General features: G+C 42.4%; 3 protein-coding genes across 5 annotated transcripts; 1 reads left to right on the top strand and 2 right to left on the bottom strand.

The window, feature by feature from the left end:
- The first annotated feature begins 17 nt into the window (after nucleotides 1-17).
- On the top strand, nucleotides 18-5,954 carry si:dkey-109j17.5 (zinc finger BED domain-containing protein 4). The gene is made up of 5 exons (XM_058643633.1): nucleotides 18-1,023; nucleotides 1,503-1,751; nucleotides 1,951-2,210; nucleotides 3,080-3,677; nucleotides 4,186-5,954. The coding sequence occupies exons 1-5, from the start codon at nucleotides 880-882 to the stop codon at nucleotides 5,032-5,034; spliced, it is 2,100 nt and encodes a 699-aa protein (XP_058499616.1). The 5' UTR covers nucleotides 18-879; the 3' UTR covers nucleotides 5,035-5,954.
- Nucleotides 5,955-9,785: 3,831 nt separating this feature from the next.
- Nucleotides 9,786-10,901, bottom strand: LOC131468936 (B-type lectin plumieribetin-like). 2 transcript variants are annotated; one of them, XM_058643651.1, is made up of 3 exons: nucleotides 10,751-10,901; nucleotides 10,405-10,498; nucleotides 9,786-10,082 (listed from the first exon to the last, which is right to left on the bottom strand). In XM_058643651.1, exons 2-3 carry the CDS (start codon nucleotides 10,492-10,494, stop codon nucleotides 9,831-9,833), a joined length of 342 nt encoding a protein of 113 aa, XP_058499634.1. In that variant the 5' UTR covers nucleotides 10,495-10,498; nucleotides 10,751-10,901; the 3' UTR covers nucleotides 9,786-9,830. The 2 variants fall into 2 exon arrangements, with proteins under 2 accessions (XP_058499634.1, XP_058499633.1); XM_058643650.1 differs by lacking the exon at nucleotides 10,751-10,901 and adding an exon at nucleotides 10,585-10,673.
- Nucleotides 10,902-18,898: 7,997 nt separating this feature from the next.
- On the bottom strand, nucleotides 18,899-20,010 carry LOC131468937 (B-type lectin plumieribetin-like). 2 transcript variants are annotated; one of them, XM_058643653.1, is made up of 3 exons: nucleotides 19,860-20,010; nucleotides 19,514-19,607; nucleotides 18,899-19,195 (listed from the first exon to the last, which is right to left on the bottom strand). In XM_058643653.1, the coding sequence occupies exons 2-3, from the start codon at nucleotides 19,601-19,603 to the stop codon at nucleotides 18,944-18,946; spliced, it is 342 nt and encodes a 113-aa protein (XP_058499636.1). In that variant the 5' UTR covers nucleotides 19,604-19,607; nucleotides 19,860-20,010; the 3' UTR covers nucleotides 18,899-18,943. The 2 variants fall into 2 exon arrangements, with proteins under 2 accessions (XP_058499636.1, XP_058499635.1); XM_058643652.1 differs by lacking the exon at nucleotides 19,860-20,010 and adding an exon at nucleotides 19,694-19,782.
- Between the last annotated feature and the right edge of the window lie 1,084 nt (nucleotides 20,011-21,094).

The raw sequence follows: 21,094 nt of genomic DNA, 5'->3' as shown, positions 1-21,094 counted from the left end.
ATATGACTCGGCATCTATTATCATATACTATCTCAAAATTGACTTGGCATCCCATAATTATGACTAAGTATCTTATAATTATGACGTGGGTGTGGCTTTTTATTTAAGTTTACTGTGTTGTATTCCATTTTTTCATGTTGTATTTGTGTGTAAGCTGATGCCAGCAAATAAAATGTATTATTATTTTATTAACAGGGCTGAACGATTTTGAATAAACATCTAATTGTGATTATTTTGACAGGAATTGCGATATGATTCGTGATAGGATGGTAATTTGACATCATTATTATCGTTTTAATTTGAAAACTGTGATATTTGTGCAGACGTGTGAGAAACAAAGATGTTCTCTTCCGTCTGTAGAATAAGATTTGTTTAGATCAAGACAATAATTCATCAAAAGTCATATCTTGACACTTGGGTGTCCATAGTTCTGGTGTGGATCATTAAGAAATGATTTCACCTTTATTATTGAATGTTTTCATATCTGTAAAAGTCTTTGAACTGAGTTTAATTTAAACACAGAGTAACTGTCATGGTCCAGTGTTGCTTTGAACTGTTAGGATGGACTTCCTGCTCCATTATTATAACAATGATTAGAAGCCCAGTGTTTTCCGCGCGCCTCCCTTCGCAGACGCGGCGGACGCAGCGGCAGCGTCAGTGTTGTTATTGACGCGCGCAGACATCCGCAGCGGTGCGACGCGTCAGCGACGCTCACTTTCCTTTTGTCTGTCAGAGACATCGAGACATCAGCTGATGTCTGAGCGCGGAGCCGAGCTCAGGGACGTAAACACGCCGGCCTGCGCGCACTGGCTCCCGGCTTCTTCCCCGAGCCTTCATCGCTGCTGAGCTCGCTCAGCGGCAGAAGAAGCGTCCGCGCTCATGGCGTCGAAGGTGTCGATCCTGGATTATTTCAACATCGTGTTCGAAGGAGAAAATGGCAAAATCGAGTCCAACTGCAAAGCGTGTGGCACCAGGATCCAGGCGAAGAGAAGCGTCACGTCCAACTTCGTCACGCACCTGAAGGTAATGACGTCACAATGAAACACTGACATTAAACACTCCGAATCTCTGTGTGTGTTCGTGTGCGTGTCAGCATGAGAGCAGGGCCGCTGCCAGCGAGTTAGAGGGCTTCAGGGAAAAGGGATCTGGACCCTGAACCATAGAACCTGAACTACAGACCCTAATCCACAAAGCCTGAAATGAAGAACCTAAACAATAGAAGCAGAGCCACCAGAATACGTTTTCATTGAAAACAAGAAGTGCAAGTGACAGATTCACATCCATGTCTGTATAGAAAGAACAACTAATGACAGATATTGTGATCATAAATGAACATGAATTAAATTCCTCCAATGAAGAGAAATTAGCATAAATCTTTGAATAGAAATCCAAAAATCACACTGATTATGTTATTGTGATTTGTTTTGTATTTATTCGTATTATTGTCCGATAGATTGATGTACTGCCGTGAGTTGACCTTTCTGAGCTTCTCTCCCATGCAGAGGAAACACCAGGCGATGTACGAGGACTTTGTGAAGAGAAAGGATATGAAGAGAGAGGGATACTCGACTGGACCTCTGCACAGTTTCACCAGCAATGGAGGGAATCCACGCTTCACGTTACCTGTCAGTACTGGAGGAGGAGGAGGAGGAGGAGGAGGAGTAGGAGTGGGAGTGGGAACTCCAGAGGGAGGAGTAGGTGGAGGCTCTGGAGGAGGAGTGAGCAAGTTTGACAGACATGACCCACGTCAGGTGGGACTTACATTCATTACATAAAATCGTCTTTATCGTTTCCAACAGGAAACTGAAGTTTGTAGATTTTATTTGATGAGCCAGGTTTTCACTAAGCGCACAACAACTAGGTTGTTTCAGTGTTTCATATTATAGCAATTCAAAAAACCTGAATTATCAATTGAAGTGATAAGATTCACACAGGTTTTTGTCCCCACAGGTCTTGATCTCTGAGGCCATAGCTAAGATGATCGTGCTGGATCTGCAGCCAGTGTCCATCGTGGAAAACCAGGGCTTCAGAGAGCTGCTGCAGTTCTTGGAGCCACGTTACTCCCCGGAGCCTCAGCACTACATCCAGAGTCAGCTCCTCCCAGCCTACGCCTACCAGGTCCAGCTGAGCACCCGTCAGGCGCTGGCCTCAGCACAGGCACTCAGTCTGAGTCTAGATCTGTGGAGGGGCTTTTCTGGAGCCACATCAGGGTAGAGACTGTTGTAACTGTACATGGAACGTATCACACGTGAATGCTTTTGTGGTATCTACCAAACATCCTCTGTATCATAATGTGTTGCTGTTCATTCATTCATTCAGTCATTCATTCATTCATTTATTCATCCATTTATTGTCTCCTGTTTTATCCTCCATGTGAGGGTGGTGGGGCGGCTGAAGCCAATCCCAGGGTCACAGATCACCAGTTCATCTCAGGGCAAACACACAGACACTGTGTTTCCATCATGGTACGGTTCAGTTTGGTACAGTACGCTACGTTTGGAAAGTGTGTCAAGAACTGGAACAGGGTCTGGTTATTTTGGTACTATACTATCTAAACTGTGTCATACTGTACCCAACCAAACGTTCCACGGGAAAAACATGGCGTGGGACGTACAACCATTCACTCTCTCATTTTACACCTGCCAGCAATTTAGAGTGTCCATTTAATCTCTGCATGTTTTTGGACACTTGCGGGAAACTGGAGAACTGGAGAAAAAGCCACATGCACATGGGAAGAACATGGAAACTCCATACAGAGAGGCCCTTGGTTGCACCGCGTGGCAAACCTGGGTCTTTTTGTTGTCAGACAAAAGTGCTAGCCACCATGTGTTGCCATTTCATATTAAATTTCAGTACCTGCACAGTTATAAGGTTTGACAAAAAAGTAGTACATTGAATAGATATATAGATAGATAGCGAAGAAAAAGTTGCTCCATGTTCGACTGCAAGAAGACGACTAGGCAAGATAAACCAAAAAAAAACTGCGTGTAGGTATCAAAGTCCAGGTATTGATACAGGATTGACCATTTGTGTTCAATACCCAGCTCTATTCCCAAATCTCTCTCTCTTCTCTTCGTAGATACCTTGGTGTCACCTGCCATTTTCTTACATCTGATTGGCAGATGTGTTCCGCTCTGCTGGCGTGCCTTCCCCTGACCACGGGCATCTCCAAGAATTGCGTGCTGTCGGAGTTTGATGAAGTATGTCACGCACACAGCGTGTCAGGAAGAGCGTTTCGTGTCGTCGCGGATCCTTCGCTGGCAACGGCGACCACAAAGCCGTGCTGTCTTCCTGGTTTCCTGGTGTTGTCTCCTCTTGCTAACGCGCAAGACGACAATGACGAAGAAGAGGTGGAGAACAGTAACGGTGTGGAGGAAGGGATGAGGAATGGCCATGGTGGAAGAGATGAAGGAGAATGGGAGGATTCGTGGGAGCAGGGTTTGGGGGTTTGTCGGGTGGACTGTTTCTCTCGTGCTCTTGAACAGTGTGTAAGACACGGGTTACGCTCCTGTCCGCAGTTCTCGTCTGCACTGGCTAAGGCCGCCTCTTTCTATAACTACATTACCTCTGCTGTCCCGTCTGAGAAATTGAGCCAGGTGTTTGACGGAACTGGACTGACCATGGGGGGAACAAGAAACTCCCATCCTGCGGTCAGAGACTGGGCTGCCCAGCTGAAGGTACGTGTCAATCAACTGTAATAACATTCACCCTGAGGTACCTGTAAGTCATTAACTCAGGGGTGGGCAATTATTTTCCCCAAGGGGTTTCATGAGAAACAAGAAATATTGTTGAGGGCCGGGCCAAATTTGAATTCATTTTAATTTAATTGTATCACTTTTATTTATATGACAGACACTGGTCTGGTACCATTCGAAAGCCCCTTTCAGCACCAGGCTGAAGTCAGGTCTTAAAACACGTACACCTACATGTGAAGACATACTTGCTGATCTGAGGCCTTCAGGCTCATTTATGCTTAATGCTAGAGTCGGTCCCTTCATTCAGTATAAAGATATGCGCAAAAGCCATTTCAGTGAAAGGTCTTCAAGAAACTCCTAGCAAGTCCTTCTGCTGAACCACAGAAAGTGTGAACACTCAAAGTATGAGCAGAGTTTTTCTCACTCTTGAGACTAACTGTGTTTCCATGGATATAAAGATGTTAACATCCCTGTTTTATTTTTCATGCAGGTGCTTCGGCGGCTTCTGGACTCGGTGGACTTCCTGGAGGAGATGAGCGGTCCAGGAGAACTGTCACTGGGCGCTGCAGAGCGAGCTCTCCTGAAGGAGCTTACTGACACTCTGGAACCCTTTGCTGAAGCATGGGACATGGTGCATGGGGACAGACAGGAGGACATGCACGCAGACAGACACGTGTCCATAAGTCTCGGTTTGCCATGCGTCCTGGGTCTTCGCAAACACCTCTCTGAGACAACGACCCTCCATTGCCCCTCTCTCCTGGCGGCCCTCAGTCAGGCAGTGGAACGTCGACTGGCCCCCATCCTGGATGACCCACTCTATATCGCTGCCACCACACTGGACCCCCAGTTCAAGCTCACCTGGAGCAACAACCCTGACTGGCACAGACAAGTTCTCATAGAGGAATTATCTAAATATTCCACAGCCTCCAGCCCCACACACCCCAACACAGATGTTCACACACTGTCCCAGACCCCTCCTGCTCCTGCACCATCACCGGTCTCTTCGCTCTCTCGGTCCTGCAAGTTGTTCTCTTTCATTAAGCAGAGACCCACAACGCAGGCCAAGAGCCTGGAGCAGGAGCTGAATGTTTATCTACGAGAGGAACCCACTGATGAGGATGCGTTGCATTACTGGCGGCGTAAAGCAATTGACTTTCCTCTTCTGGCCCAAGTGGCCAAGAGGGCGTTTACCGTACCTGCCTGTGGTACTGTGGTGGGGAATGTTTTCACGACTGCTGAATGCTGCCTGCGGCCAGGACGAGGCCACGTCCTACCAAAGAACCTGGAGACACTCATCTACCTCAAAGCAAACTACAGATTGTTATGGAGTCGGAGCTAATTTAACCGAGCAGCATCTCAAGACTTTGTAGCTTGACTTTGTCCATTCACTTCTTGGACACTGATCTCACTGAGACCACTAGAAGAAAACATTGTTTTCCTATGATGCAGCACTCCTGCTGCCTGGTCTTGGTCTTTTTTCCAACAGTTTTTCAACACACATTTATATTTTCAACTTTTCATTGGAAGGTACAAAGGCCGCAGCACTCATCACGTGAGCTTTCCAACCCAAAACCTGCACTTTTTATTAACTTTTAACCCCGTCTCCATCAAAATAAGGAAAGACCCTGAACAGGCATGGCTTGGTTCAGCATTTTAACTGTATGATATCATGGTTTCACATCCTTTGGCCATCATTGGGGAAGGTGTCATGTTGCTCAGCCAACTGGACTCATTTCTGCTCTGTTATTTTATCCATCCACCATCATCCGCTTATCCGTGATTGGGTTGTGGGGGTAGCAGCTCTAGCAGCAGGCCCCAGACTTTCCTTTCCCTGGCCACATTGTCCATCTCTTACTGAGGCAGCCCCAGGCGCTCCCAGGCGAGGAGATATAATCTCTCCACCTAGTCCTTGGTCTGCCCCAAGGCCTCCTTCCAGTTGGATGTGCCAGGAACACCTCCCGAAGGAGGCACCCCCAGTTTATTTGTTTCATTTTCTACGCACTCTGCTCAGAATTCCTCTGCTCGGCTCCGATCACATACCCTGGTGTATACAGGAGAACAGTATTTCTGATTTCCTCCTGGGGACCCATGACAACAACCCAACAGGAAGGCGGCCATTTTGGTTGAAATTACCTTTTGGCCATGAAACTGTTGTAACTTCTCAAGGTGTCAGCGGGTAAAATGTTACATCGTAATGTTATTATTCATGTATGAAAACATCACCACGACGATGTGATTATAATAAATGACTTTCTGACACAGGTGTGTGTTCTTTTATTTGTGGCTTTGTGAGGACATTTTGGCTGGTCCTCACATCTTTAAAGGGCTTTTTGGGGGGTTTAGACCTGGTTTTAGGGTTAGGGTTATAATGGTTATTGACCTTCTTTTGGTTTAATTCTCTGCGTCTGATTACCTCACCACCTGTGTGTCAGCCTGAATATAAACCTTACAGGACTAGGGCAGGGTACCGAACTTCGGTTCTTTTATGGTACCGTCCAAAATGCTTCGATACTACCCGAGAACAAACGATCGTTTTCCTTAACATGCTTAACATAAAACAACATGTGACAACATGCACACTTGTACTTACAGGCATATATGTCCTAAACTGTGGGAACGAAGTTATGACTGCAACTTTTCACTGCTTGTCCAGTCTGCTGCTTCAGCACTCACAGTAACTAGCTATGGCAGCCTAAAGGTGTCACACCCAAATTGAACATGTGTGCCAGGAAAGGGCATCACATACATACATACATACCTATTATACCCTGATGACACTATGATATATATATACTGTATATAGGATGTATAGGATTGATTTATAGATTCATTACAAAATTAAGAAAATGATCAGATCACATCAGGTTCTCATCATTTCTTCTGTCAGACAGTGAACAACTGAAGTCACATGAAAAAGGCTGCCTCTATCTTATGTCTTATTTAAATGTCTTATTTTTAGTACAGTATTTTATGCATCCATCCATCCATCCTTGGAGGAGGTGCTAGAAGGGTTAGTGCTGGGGATTCCTTTGTTCTGCTTGGGGACTTCAAAGCTCACATTGGCATTGACAGTGAGACCTGGACAGGTGTGATTGGGAGGAACGGCCCCTCCGATCTAAACCAGAGTGGTGCTTTGTTGTTGGACTTATGTTCTCATCATATTGTCCATAACAAACACCATGTTCAGGCATAAGGGTGTCCATATGTGCACTTGGCACCAGGGGGGTATTCCATCAACGTAGCTAAGAATTGCCAGATTTAGGTGTAAGCTTGAAGCTTGACTAAGCTCCATCTCCCAATCTAGCTCCAAGCCGTTCCATCAAGTGAAATCAGCTGGCTCCACTTGACGCTTAGTCAAGCCTCAACTGTTAAGCCTCAACTTGTGCACGCCCACAGGGAAAATAAAAAGCCCATTCTAGTCGAGCGCGGAAACTGTGAAAAATGCCGAAAAGCAAGGGAAAAGAACGTGCAGAGATGTTCTCTGCAGCGGAGCACCCCCCCCCCCCCCCCCATGGAGGTATATGAGGATTACAGCCACATAATCCCAAAGAAGGGCAATACCACGGCAATCAATAAAGCGAGGGATGTGGCGTGGCAGAATATTGCCGACAGGCTGAATGCGTAAGTGACAAAGAAAATGAAGTATTTCAGCATCATCATGTTATATAAATCCTCCTGGGGGGTATTCCGTCAAGCAGGCTAAAGGCAAAGCCAAGCTTAAATGGCCAAGTCTGGCTAATATGAGTGAGTGTCCGGTTCCATCAAAGAGGCTGAGATTAGCCCCAACTCAGTAACCATGGAAACTATGACTCTGGCTAAGCCTCAACCATGGCTAAGCCATAACTGTGGCTCAGGTTTCCGTTCCATCAATCTGAGCCTCAACCCTGTTCCACCAAGGTGGCTAATGTGAATGCCAGCCATGTAACCATGGTAACTTATGCTGCCGGGCAAACCTGGTCTGTAGCAGGCTAAAAGTGAAGCTTAGCACCATCTATGATCAAAGAATGTCCAATAGACAGAAACAGAGACACACAACTGTCATGGAATGATAAAATAATATGTAAAACATAAAATGTATTAAAGAAATGATAACTAATAATCATATATTATCTATAAGTACATTAAAGAACACTATCACCAAAATAAAATATAATAAAAAAGAGACACAAATAAATACAAAATTAAACTAATTAGCAAAAAAATATAATAAAAGGAAATCGTCATTCTTTTGATGTAACAAGGGTTAGGGCCTCCGATTGATAGGAGATAGATGATTGATTTGCTGTCACCTGCATTCACTTACTGTAATAGGGGTCCTCGTCTCCATTGAATTGCTTGATTTGCTGAATGATTCTAGATAAATAATAACTTTTTTACAAACAATAGATCTGTCATGTGATTATTTCCTATAGAATGATAACCAACATTGCATTTCTTCATGTAATAATCTACCATCAATTGTATGATAAATGTGATGAGTCATGTAAAATACTTTGATTAAATGTAGCCTATTATTATCAAAAATGTAGGCAAGGCTACTTTATATAGCACATTTTAGCACAAGGTGATTCAAAGTGCTTTACATAAAATAAAATGAAAATACAACAATTCAACATATAGCATCTGGGACAAAATACAGAAGTAGCACAAATACAGCATGTAAAAATGACAGGCTTAAATGAAAAGGATATCAATTCTATACAATTGGCCATGCAGGAAATAAATGAAAGCTATCCCATCGATTTGCATAACATTCAGTTGATAAATGTGATGAATATCACTTTCTAACATTACTACTAGGGCTGCCAAATGATCAAATATGGAGAATTTCACATAAATTGCAGTGAAACAATAATGCTATTTTAATTATGTTCATATGAATGTTACATATTAGGGCTGTCTTTTTGTTCTTTGGGGATTTTCCTTTAAATTGTAGGGATTTGGTTGCATTAATAGGTCCACATAATTGATTAGTTTAAAACAAAAACCATCAAGAAATCAATTGGTAGATTATTGTCTACATATATGTTGTCCCTTTGATGGAGGATTTATATAACATGATGATGCTGAAATACTTCATTTTCTTTGTCACTTACGCATTCAGCCTGTCGGCAATATTCTGCCACGCCACATCCCTCGCCTTATTGATTGCTGCGGTATTGCCCTTCTTTGGGATTATGTGGCTGTAATCCTCATATACCTCCATGAGGGGGGGTTGCTCCGCTGCAGAGAACATCTCTGCACGTTCTTTTCCCTTGCTTTTCGGCATTTTTCACAGTTTCCTCGCTCGACTAGAATGGGCTTTTTATTTTCCCTGTGGGCTTGCACAAGTTGAGGCTTAACAGTTGAGGCTTGACTAAGCGTCAAGTGGAGCCAGCTGATTTCACTTGATGGAACGGCTTGGAGCTAGATTGGGAGATGGAGCTTAGTCAAGCTTCAAGCTTACACCTAAGTCTGGCAATTCTTAGCTACGTTGATGGAATACCCCCCTGGTGGTGAGTTGGCTCTGCTGGCGGTCAGGCCTGGTAGACCCAAACTTATTATGAGGGACTGTCCCTCGGGGAGTCCTTTGGGGAGCGCTCATTCATGGGAAAACACAACATTTGTCAGTTTCATGTGATCACACACTAATGTACGGAGGAGGAGATGGGAAATAAAAAAAGTGAATTGTGAGATTCAGTTTGTTTAAAAACAAACTTGTCTGTTTTTATATTATTATTATTTTCTATGCGTGTTGTTCTTTGCTGCTGCTGCTGCTGTTGTTCCCCTACATGTGCATTTTCTGTCTTTTTTATTATTCCACACATAACTCCGTCCACGGTTTTCCTGATAGATTTAAACCAATCAATCGTAAGCATTATGGGATGTAGTCAGTTTTCCATAAAAACATATTTCTGACATAGTGAATATTATTGAATGAGTTTGAAGTGTCATTTGAGTCTATTTCAGCTTGGCCATTACAGAGCAATCTCACTGTCATTTCCTCACAAATGACGTTTTCTCCTGTGAATGGCGTCCTGTATGAAGCAGCTGCACTGAGCCTGACACTACAGCACATCATACAGTAATAAACACACACACACAGCAGCAGCCAGTTAATGAGCATCTCAGCTCTTTATTTCAGTGTGGTTCACATCACTTTCCTCCAACACTCCAGACTTCGTTCCCATCCTTGTCAAGAACCAGCCGACCGTCGTTTTGCATGGTCAGACGCATTCTTTGGGTGTGGCTGTTGGAGTGTGTTCCGCTGGCCCACACGGCTGCTCCTTTGTTGTTGTAAATGACCAGGTTGTTATCCGGCTGCAAAAGGAGACGGAGCGTATCTTCCGTATTTGTACTGGACGCCCAGGTGGGAGTCCATTTGTAGATGACAAAGTTGCCATCAGTCTGTTGGACGAGAAGAAATAACTCAGAGTTAGAAAGTTTACAAAGGTTTGTTTGTTTTCACTCACTCACTCACTCATTTATTGTCTGACTTTAGGGTCCCGGGGGGTGGAGCTAATCCCAGCTGATCTCATGATTTAGATTTTAGTTGAAAATTACCTTTAATTATTAAATTCAAGGTTAATTTATCATAATATCAATTTTGTTACTCATTCGCTCATCGTCTGGAAACACTCTAGTCTCTGGGGTTTTGTTATGGAAGGAGTTCTTAAATATCATCAAACACCAATTTCTTGAGTCATTGGAAGAATATTTGTCTCCTCACCTGGAGAATGGCTTGGTAATTACCATTCAGACTCATCAGGTGCTCCCCTTGACGCAGCTCCTGGTCAGTGCTGAGTGAGTTTCGGTTCATGGTTCTGGGAACACAGAGTTTGAGAAGGATTAAGAGACCCTCCAGGTGCAGTGCTGTTGGGGGGTTTGTACCAGTCCAGGACCCTTTTACCTGCAACCCCCAACACATTCATCTCTGCTGGGAGTGGAGCAAAGTGAGTCTGCTGCAAATTTTTTCAGATCCATCTTCAAATTTGCAGCAGAACTTAATTGAAGGAGTAAAATCCTAAATGAAATGTTGCTTGTTTAAGATTCAAAGGAAGTTTTAAGAAACTCACCAGCTGTAGCAGGTTCTTCTGTCAGAGAAAGAGCTGAGCAGGCTGAAGTGGTTCTGCTCTGAAACCAGCCCACTTTATATCAGCGCTGGATGAAACGGGGGTGGAGAGCGTCACCCAATCAGAGACATCTGATCGAATCTGGTGATGAAATCACTCCCCCCTCACTCAGGTAGAAATACCAGTTCAACAATGTCATAAAAACTTTCAAGGAAGTGAGGAGTGAGAAAATGTGATTAAAACAATTTAAAACATTTAATCAGTGAACCTATGTTTTCAGGCGTGGAGGACAACAGTGGAGGACGTCCAGCAGTCGGTCTGCGGCAGTGGGAGCAGAATATTTTTTGGGCCGGATCGCGTTTCGGACTGTTCTGTACCGTGTCGTACCTTTTTACAGTTGGGGCTGGATATTTTGGTACCATTCTTAATGGAATGTCCAAAATAATAATAAATAATAAGTACTGTACCAAAGCATTCCAGTGTTTATGACGCTGGGCTGTGAAACTGTGAGCGCTGACTCACATTGACTGAGCATTGTCATAAATTAGCTGGAACTGCCTCCACTTCGATCCTGTCCAAGTTCCACTACTCTTTGTCATCACACGAGCAGTTGTTTCACGTCGTTTGTATTGGACTGAGTGTTGTGAGTTTGCACTTAAACTTGAGTACAAGTTCACAGGTTGATTATTTATAACACAAATACAGCTCCATTCGTCCTTGTTTGCAGCCAGTAAATGCACTCAGTAAGGAGTTGTTTATGCACGCTGCAAAAATTCATTTTCAAGACAATAAAACAAGCCTCATTTTTGGAAAACTGTTGTGGGATAACTTTTGGGATTGTTTTTCATCCTTTCTGGTCGTTTGTAGAGTAAGAAGTAAAATTCACGAACACAGATCGGTGTGCATACATTTCTGACATGATTGTAACAAGGACAACTTTTTTTTGTCATTTCCGAGCTAATTAATTGTGGAGTAATGTGATATAAAAGCAGAACTTTTCCCTGCAGTTTGGGAGGACCTCTCAAGCTGCTAAATGAGGTTAAAGATCCTGCATCGTTCCACTTTAAGTCACTTTCACTCACACAGACATTTCCTCTTACATCACATGGTTCAACAAACAAAAAAACACTGACAATCTCCCTTTGACATTTCAACCACAACTGTGCATGTGCATCGTTGTGAGAACATGTGATAAATTCTCTTCATTCTCTGGAACAAGTTGATGGAACACAAGCCAAGACTGAGCTTCTCAGTGAAGCAGACGAGACAATGAAGGAATTCAACGCGACAAAGATGATGACGGAGCCCTGGTGCCCAGTTTTAGGGCCTTTACATTCATTTTTGCATGAATTATAGTTAAAAAACATACATGTTCTGCAGGAACGACACTCTTTTAGGTGCATTCGGTCCATGAAGATAACCTGCAAAGAATGTCGCTGTGCCAGCTACTGGCAACAGGAAGTAAGGCCGTCATCCAAAACAAACATGGTTTCAGTTACATGGAGCTTTCAGGGTGTGGTCTACATCTGCTGTACTCTGGATTATCGGTGGCCTCTCTCTGCCACTGCAGTCGCCCAAACCTCGACATGCGTACCTTTAACGAGTCACTGCAAACATTTAAAGTACCTGAACTGTTCCACTTAATAGAACATGTACTAGACATTGCATACATAGTACCACATTGTGCGTTAAAAATCAACAAAAGTACAGGGCATTGTATACAATTACTCAATATTGAGTTGATTACAAATGTATAAAAGTAGTAAATGTGAGTGTAGTAGTCAGTTTAAGGCGTTATTAACGGCGTTAACGCAAACCCATTTTAACGGCATACATTTTTTTATCGCCAGATGAACGTTCCTTTTCAACCCGCGAGCCGTAGTAAGGAGACCACCGAAGACCGCTAGCTGCTTTAGCTCAGATTAGCTCGCTACGGCAACAACACATTAAACCACGGGACTTTATTTACAGCCTCTCTTATTATTGTGCGGCTCTCAAAATAAGAGGAATAACTCACAATATGCAGGTGAGATATTGTCTCAATAAAAAAAACATTTGCACAAAGCGAGCAGATCCACTTTTCTATGTTGATACGAGCATTAAAATGAGAAAAAATAATGGGACAAAACGAAATCAAGGGACATTTAGAATAGATAAAAATGTGAGATTAATCGCGAGTTAACTATGACATTAATGCGATTAATCATGATTAAATATTTGAATAGTTTGACAGCACTAGTAAATATTGCACATCCTTTAAAAGGAGAAGCTGTGATCTGTCTTTGGTGGGTTTTACAGAAGCTGCAGTTGTTGTCGTTGACCTCTGACACGCACATGTTGTGTAACTGCGGGTGTCGTCTCCTCTCGCTCGTGTGTTTGTGCAGACATGTAGAGACAGTTTGCCATTGATTGCTGGGTTTTTTATGACATAAAAGTTTATGAGGTTTCTGGCATCAGGTGATGATCTGCCTCTACTTGTCGTGTCATGCTGATGAAATGTCACTGGCTGTCAGTCCATCTGATTTCAAACCTACAGGTTGATTATTTATAACACAACCAGTAAATGCACTCAGTAAGGAGTTGTTTCTGCACGCTGCAAAAATTCATTTTCAAGACAATAAAACAAGCCTCATTTTTGGAAAACTGTTGTGGGATAACTTTTGGGATTGTTTTTCATCCTTTCTGGTCGTTTGTAGAGTAAGAAGTAAAATTCACGAACACAGATCGGTGTGCAGACATTTCTGACATGATTGTAACAAGGACAACTTTTTTTTGTCATTTCCGAGCTAATTAATTGTGGAGTAATGTGATATAAAAGCAGAACTTTTCCCTGCAGTTTGGGAGGACCTCTCAAGCTGCTAAATGAGGGTAAAGATCCTGCATCGTTCCACTTTAAGTCACTTTCACTCACACAGACATTTCCTCTTGCATCACATGGTTCAACAAACAAAAAAACACTGACAATCTCCCTTTGACATTTCAACCACAACTGTGCATGTGCATCGTTGTGAGAACATGTGATAAATTCTCTTCAACGCAAACCCATTTTAACGGCATACATTTTTTTATCGCCAGATTAACGTTCTTTTTTGACCCGCGAGCCGGCCAGAAAGTAATAGTCTAACATTACGTTTTCAGTGGATGGCGAGCACTGTGCGCTTCTCCGTCTCCAGGTGGGCTCTCCGTCTCCAACGCAGCATGGATCATTTCTCCACGCACTCCCCACATCCAAGTCATGATGTATGCAGTGTTAGCAACCAAGCTGGCAGACCCCCGAACTGTAGTAAGGAGACCACCGAAGACCGCTAGCTGCTTTAGCTCAGATTAGCTCGCTACGGCAACAACACATTAAACCACGGGACTTTATTTACAGCCTCTCTTATTATTGTGCGGCTCTCACAATAAGAGGAATAACTCACAATATGCAGGTGAGATATTGTCTCAATAAAAAAAACATTTGCACAAAGCGAGCAGATCCACTTTTCTATGTTGATACGAGCATTAAAATGAGAAAAAATAATGGGACAAAACGAAATCAAGGGACATTTAGAATAGATATAAATTTGAGATTAATCGCGAGTTAACTATGACATTAATGCGATTAATCATGATTAAATATTTGAATAGTTTGACAGCACAAGTAAATATTGCACATCCTTTAAAAGGAGAATCTGTGATCTTTCTTTCTTATTTTTAGTTCAGTATTTTATGCATCCATCCATCCATCCTTGGAGGAGGTGCTAGAAAGTCTCCTGCTGGGGATTCCTTTGTTCTGCTTGGGGACTTCAAAGCTCACATGGGCAATGACAGTGAGACCTGGACAGGTGTGATTGGGAGGAACGGCCCCTCCGATCTAAACCAGAGTGGTGCTTTGTTGTTGGACTTATGTTCTCATCCTATTGTCCATAACAAACACCATGTTCAGGCATAAGGGTGTCCATATGTGCACTTGGCACCAGGTTGTGGCCACATGTCATGGACATTCAGGTGAACAGAGGGGGCAGAGCTGTCAACTAATCACCACCTGGTGGTGAGTTGGCTCTGCTGGCGGTCAGGCCTGGTAGACCCAAACTTATTATGAGGGACTGTCCCTCGGGGAGTCCTTTGGGGAGCGCTCCAGGAGTATGGGGTACTGGACCCTTTGATTCGGTCCCTGTAGGACCAGTGTCAGAGCTTGTCGTAAGTCGGATATGTTTCCAGTGAGGGTTGTTGTAACCAGTGTCTCGAAATGAGTACAACTGATAATTAATTTAGTCAACTTCAAATTAAAGCTAGGTTATTATCAGAAGATTCTAAGTACGACTATGGAGCCTGAAATAGTAAAAGGTCAGCAGTGAACACACATCACGAAACAGGTAAGTTTGAAATATGTATTGTACAAAATTATCAACAATATTTTACACTCCCTGCCTGTCTAAGCCGGCTTCCTGAGTGCACAGGCGCACAATTATGGGCTTAAGCTAAGTAATTTCAAAACAAACAAAAAAAAAATTGCTGCCTTTGGAGTTCATGGAAGATCTTGATGTTTGTGTGTGTGTCTGTGTGTTTCTTGGAGTATGAATGTCTTTTTTTACTACCCGGGCAGGTTTATGTATGATCTTATCTGTATCTCAGGTGAAGGAACGGAATGATGACGGTCCCAAGATGCCACAGCTGGCCACACTAGGCTCTTGGTCTGTTCGTTGTCGAGTTCTGTGGTTAGCTCGCCACTGACCATCAGGGTCAGGTTCAGTCGATCTCTTTCTCTCATCCAAAAAACCAATCTATGCATACAGTACAGAATACATTAGTTACTATTGTCTCATTTCAATTGAAATCCAAACAACTCATCTCCATCAAATCAATTAACAACCATTTGCAAATTATATAAAGACTCTAATCATTATATAAATGAAAAGACACACCACATAAAATGGGTCAGTTCTGATAAACAATCAATAAATCAATCATGTTCTTCCCATCTTACAGCATAAAAATAAAATCATGAAAGATCTGAAACAAGATATTTATGTTTCTGAACCCTTTAAATCTATTCATGCATCTTAATAATATTTTAAACATCACATTTTAATCAACCATTTAAAACATTAATTCTTTAACAGTTAAGATGAACTTCTGTCTTTCATGTCCACATTGAACATGTATATCGGCAATTAAAATAACTAAATCACCATCATCTTACAATATGACAAGAAAGAGAGTGAATACTATTAATATGAACTATTAAATTACTATAAAATGGTTTTAAGTCAACAAAACAAACTATAAAGGCAACTTTGACAGTATGAATACTACCAACATTTCCTACAAAAACCAAAACAACTCACATTTAATGTTAGCGATTAGCCCGCGGCTAACGCGATTAGCCCACGGCTAACGCGATTAGTTATCTTTTATAAACATTTCCAACAACATAAAACAATTTGAATCGGTGTCTATGTGATATTGAGCACAACGTATTAAGGTCACAACTCCGATTGTTTTTTTAAAAAAGAACAATGTTTCATAACATAATGCAATTAGCATCCTTACCGGAGCTATCTTGAGGAGCTCGCAAATTTGTGCGGCCCGTCTCTCTCTCTCTCACAGCTTCCAACCTAATGGACAGACAATATTTTAATATTTGGCACAAGGTTTTATGGATTTCTATCCCTCAAAGGATATTTCCATACCAGTCCTTAATGCTCTCTGGCAATGTCTCCACCGGAAGAAAAGAAAAGGTGAATGCTCATTGTAAATTCCCAGGGGTCTATACGCCACCCTCTGGCAGAGTAAAGGATTACACTTCAGTAAACCTGCGAGGGTTACACTCTCCCCTCCAAACTTATGCACGTCCCTGTGCATAGCAATGTTCAAACGGTTATCACTAGGAATGAGAACAGGGGGATGCTGACACTTTACTCTCATTTATGATGTCATTCCAGACACTGGACTCCCATTTATCAGCGAGCTTGTGCTTCCCACGAATACGTACGTTCCTGACAAGTACTCTGTCTCCAATGTCCAGAGCAGAAGGAGTCACACGCTTGTCGAACCTTGTTGTGTTCTTTTCAGCTACCTTGGCAGCACTCCTTGTAGCTATTTTGTAACTCTCCTCGAGATGGGACTTGAGGTTCTTTACGTACTGGGAGTGTGACTTCTGTTGCTTTTCTTTGACAGGTAGGCTGAATGCAAGGTCGACCGGCAGGCGTGGCTGGCGACCGAACATTAGCTCATACGGTGTGAACCCAGTCACTTCACTTGTGGTACAATTGTACGTGTGGACCAAAGGCTTCACAAAGTCCTTCCAGTGTGACTTATCCTGACTTTCCAGAGTGCCCAGCATGTCTAACAGAGTGCGGTTAAATCGTTCCACTGGGTTGCCCCTTGGGTGGTATGGCGTTGTTCGAATTTTCTGTATGCCTGCCACTTCACACAGTTCTTTGATCAGCCGTGACTCAAAATCGGGACCTTGGTCACTGTGCAGTTTCTCTGGAATACCATAATGGACGATGAAATTGTCCCATAAGCACCTTGCAACTGTTCGAGCCTTTTGCTTTGACTTTTTGGTCAGGTTCAGTCGATCTCTTTCTCTCATCCAAAAAACCAATCTATGCATACAGTACAGAATACATTAGTTACTATTGTCTCATTTCAATTGAAATCCAAACAACTCATCTCCATCAAATCAATTAACAACCATTTGCAAAGGATATAAAGACTCTAATCATTATATAAATGAAAAGACACACCACATAAAACGGGTCAGTTCTGATAAACAATCAATAAATCAATCATGTTCTTCCCATCTTACAGCATAAAAATAAAATCATGAAAGATCTGAAACCAGTTAATTTAAAACATTAATTCTTTTAACAGTTAAGATGAACTTCTGTCTTTCATGTCCACATTGAACATGTATATCGGCAATTAAAATAACTAAATCACCATCATCTTACAATATGACAAGAAAGAGAGTGAATACTATTAATATGAACTATTAAATTACTATAAAATGGTTTTAAGTCAACAAAACAAACTATAAAGGCAACTTTGACAGTATAAATACTACCAGCATTTCCTACAAAAACCAAAACAACTCACATTTAAATGCTAGCGATTAGCCCGCGGTTAACGCGATATGCTCAGGTTAGCATTAGCATCCTTACCGGAGCTATCTTGAGGAGCTCGCAAATTTGTGCGGCTCGTCTCTCTCTCTCACAGCTTCCAACCTAATGGACAGACAATATTTTAATATTTGGCACAAGATTTTATGGATTTCTATCCCTCAAAGGATATTTCCATTCCATAATGCTCTCTGGCAATGTCTCCACCCGAAGAAAAGAAAAGTTGAATGCTCATTGTAAATTCCCAGGGGTCCATACGCCACCCTCTGGCAGAGTAAAGGATTACACTTCAGCAAACCTGCGAGGGTTACATTGTACTCTGCCAGGGCTGCTCTTTGTCACCGACAGAATTTGTAGACGCAGCCAGGGCGTTGAGGGAGTCCGGTTTGGTGGACTCAGGAATAAGACATTTCAACTTAGTGATGGAGGCAGCAGTGGATGTGTGCTGCGATTGTTAAAATCATAACAACGTGGAAAAGGGCGCCCTCTACAGTCAATGTGTGTTGTGTTCGAGCTCATTCATGGAAAAACACAACATTTGTCAGTTTCATGTGATCACACACTAATGTACGGAGGAGGAGATGGGAAATAAAAAAAGTGAATTGTGAGATTCAGTTTGTTTAAAAACAAACTTTTTTTGTCTCTGTTTTTATATTATTATCATTATTATTATTATTTTCTATGCGTGTTGTTCTTTGCTGCTGCTGCTGCTGTTGTTCCCACTACATGTGCATTTTCTGTCTTTTTTATTATTCCACACATAACTCCGTCCACGGTTTTCCTGATAGATTTAAACCAATCAATCGTAAGCATTATGGGATGTATTCAGTTTTCCATAAAAACATATTTCTGACATAGTGAATATTATTGAATGAGTTTGAAGTGTCATTTGAGTCTATTTCAGCTTGGCCATTACAGAGCAATCTCACTGTCATTTCCTCACAAATGACGTTTTCTCCTGTGAATGGCGTCCTGTATGAAGCAGCTGCACTGAGCCTGACACTACAGCACATCATACAGTAATAAACACACACACACAGCAGCAGCCAGTTAATGAGCATCTCAGCTCTTTATTTCAGTGTGGTTCACATCACTTTCCTCCAACACTCCAGACTTCGTTCCCATCCTTGTCAAGAACCAGCCGACCGTCGTTTTGCATGGTCAGACGCATTCTTTGGGTGTGGCTGTTGGAGTGTGTTCCGCTGGCCCACACGGCTGTTCCTTTGTTGTTGTAAATGACCAGGTTGTTATCCGGCTGCAAAAGGAGACGGAGCGTATCGTCCGTATTTGTACTGGACGCCCAGGTGGGAGTCCATTTGTAGATGACAAAGTTGCCATCAGTCTGTTGGACGAGAAGAAATAACTCAGAGTTAGAAAGTTTACAAAGGTTTGTTTGTTTTCACTCACTCACTCATTTATTGTCTGACTTTAGGGTCCCGGGGGGTGGAGCTAATCCCAGCTGATCTCATGATTTAGATTTTGGTTGAAAATTACCTTTAATTATTAAATTTAAGGTTAATTTATCATAATATCAATTTTGTTACTCATTCGCTCATCGTCTGGAAACACTCTAGTCTCTGGGGTTTTGTTATGGAAGGAGTTCCTAAATATCATCAAACACCAATTTCTTGAGTCATTGGAAGAATATTTGTCTCCTCACCTGGAGAATGGCTTGGTAATTACCATTCAGACTCATCAGGTGCTCCCCTTGACGCAGCTCCTGGTCAGTGCTGAGTGAGTTTCGGTTCATGGTTCTGGGAACAAAGAGTTTGAGAAGGATTAAGAGACCCTCCAGGTGCAGTGCTGTTGGGGGTTTTATACCAGTCCAGGACCCTTTTACCTGCAACCCCCAACACATTCATCTCTGCTGGGAGTGGAGCAAAGTGAGTCTGCTGCAAATTTTTTCAGATCCATCTTCAAATTTGCAGCAGAACTTAGTTGAAGGAGTAAAATCCTAAATGAAATGTTGCTTGTTTAAGATTCAAAGGAAGTTTTAAGAAACTCACCAGCTGTAGCAGGTTCTTCTGTCAGAGAAAGAGCTGAGCAGGCTGAAGTGGTTCTGCTCTGAAACCAGCCCACTTTATATCAGCGCTGGATGAAACGGGGGTGGAGAGCGTCACCCAATCAGAGACATCTGATCGAATCTGGTGATGAAATCACTCCCCCCTCACTCAGGTAGAAATACCAGTTCAACAATGTCATAAAAACTTTCAAGGAAGTGAGGAGTGAGAAAATGTGATTAAAACAATTTAAAACATTTAATCAGTGAACCGATGTTTTCAGGCGTGGAGGACAACAGTGGAGGACGTCCAGCAGTCGGTCTGCGGCAGTGGGAGCAGAATATTTTTTGGGCCGGATCGCGTTTCGGACTGTTCTGTACCGTGTCGTACCTTTTTACAGTTGGGGCTGGATATTTTGGTACCATTCTTAATGGAATGGCCAAAATAATAATAAATAATAAGTACTGTACCAAAGCATTCCAGTGTTTATGACGCTGGGCTGTGAAACTGTGAGCGCTGACTCACATTGACTGAGCATTGTCACAAATTAGCTGGAACTGCCTCCACTTCGATCCTGTCCAAGTTCCACTACTCTTTGTCATCACACGAGCAGTTGTTTCACGTCGTTTGTATTGGACTGAGTGTTGTGAGTTTGCACTTAAACTTGAGTACAAGTTCACAGGTTGATTATTTATAACACAAATACAGCTCCATTCGTCCTTGTTTGCAGCCAGTAAATGCACTCAGTAAGGAGTTGTTTATGCACGCTGCAAAAATTCATTTTCAAGACAATAAAACAAGCCTCATTTTTGGAAAACTGTTGTGGGATAACTTTTGGGATTGTTTTTCATCCTTTCTGGTCGTTTGTAGAGTAAGAAGTAAAATTCACTATCATAGATCGGTGTGCATACATTTCTGACATGATTGTAACAAGGACAACTTTTTTTTGTCATTTCCGAGCTAATTAATTGTGGAGTAATGTGATATAAAAGCAGAACTTTTCCCTGCAGTTTGGGAGGACCTCTCAAGCTGCTAAATGAGGTTAAAGATCCTGCATCGTTCCACTTTAAGTCACTTTCACTCACACAGACATTTCCTCTTACATCACATGGTTCAACAAACAAAAAAACACTGACAATCTCCCTTTGACATTTCAACCACAACTGTGCATGTGCATCGTTGTGAGAACATGTGATAAATTCTCTTCATTCTCTGGAACAAGTTGATGGAACACAAGCCAA

The sequence above is a fragment of the Solea solea genome, chromosome 11 (genome assembly GCF_958295425.1).
Source record: "Solea solea chromosome 11, fSolSol10.1, whole genome shotgun sequence".
Classification (NCBI taxonomy): Eukaryota; Metazoa; Chordata; class Actinopteri; order Pleuronectiformes; family Soleidae; genus Solea; species Solea solea.
The sequence above is the reverse complement of the archived record's forward strand: the minus strand, read 5'-3'. Positions and strand labels throughout refer to the sequence as shown.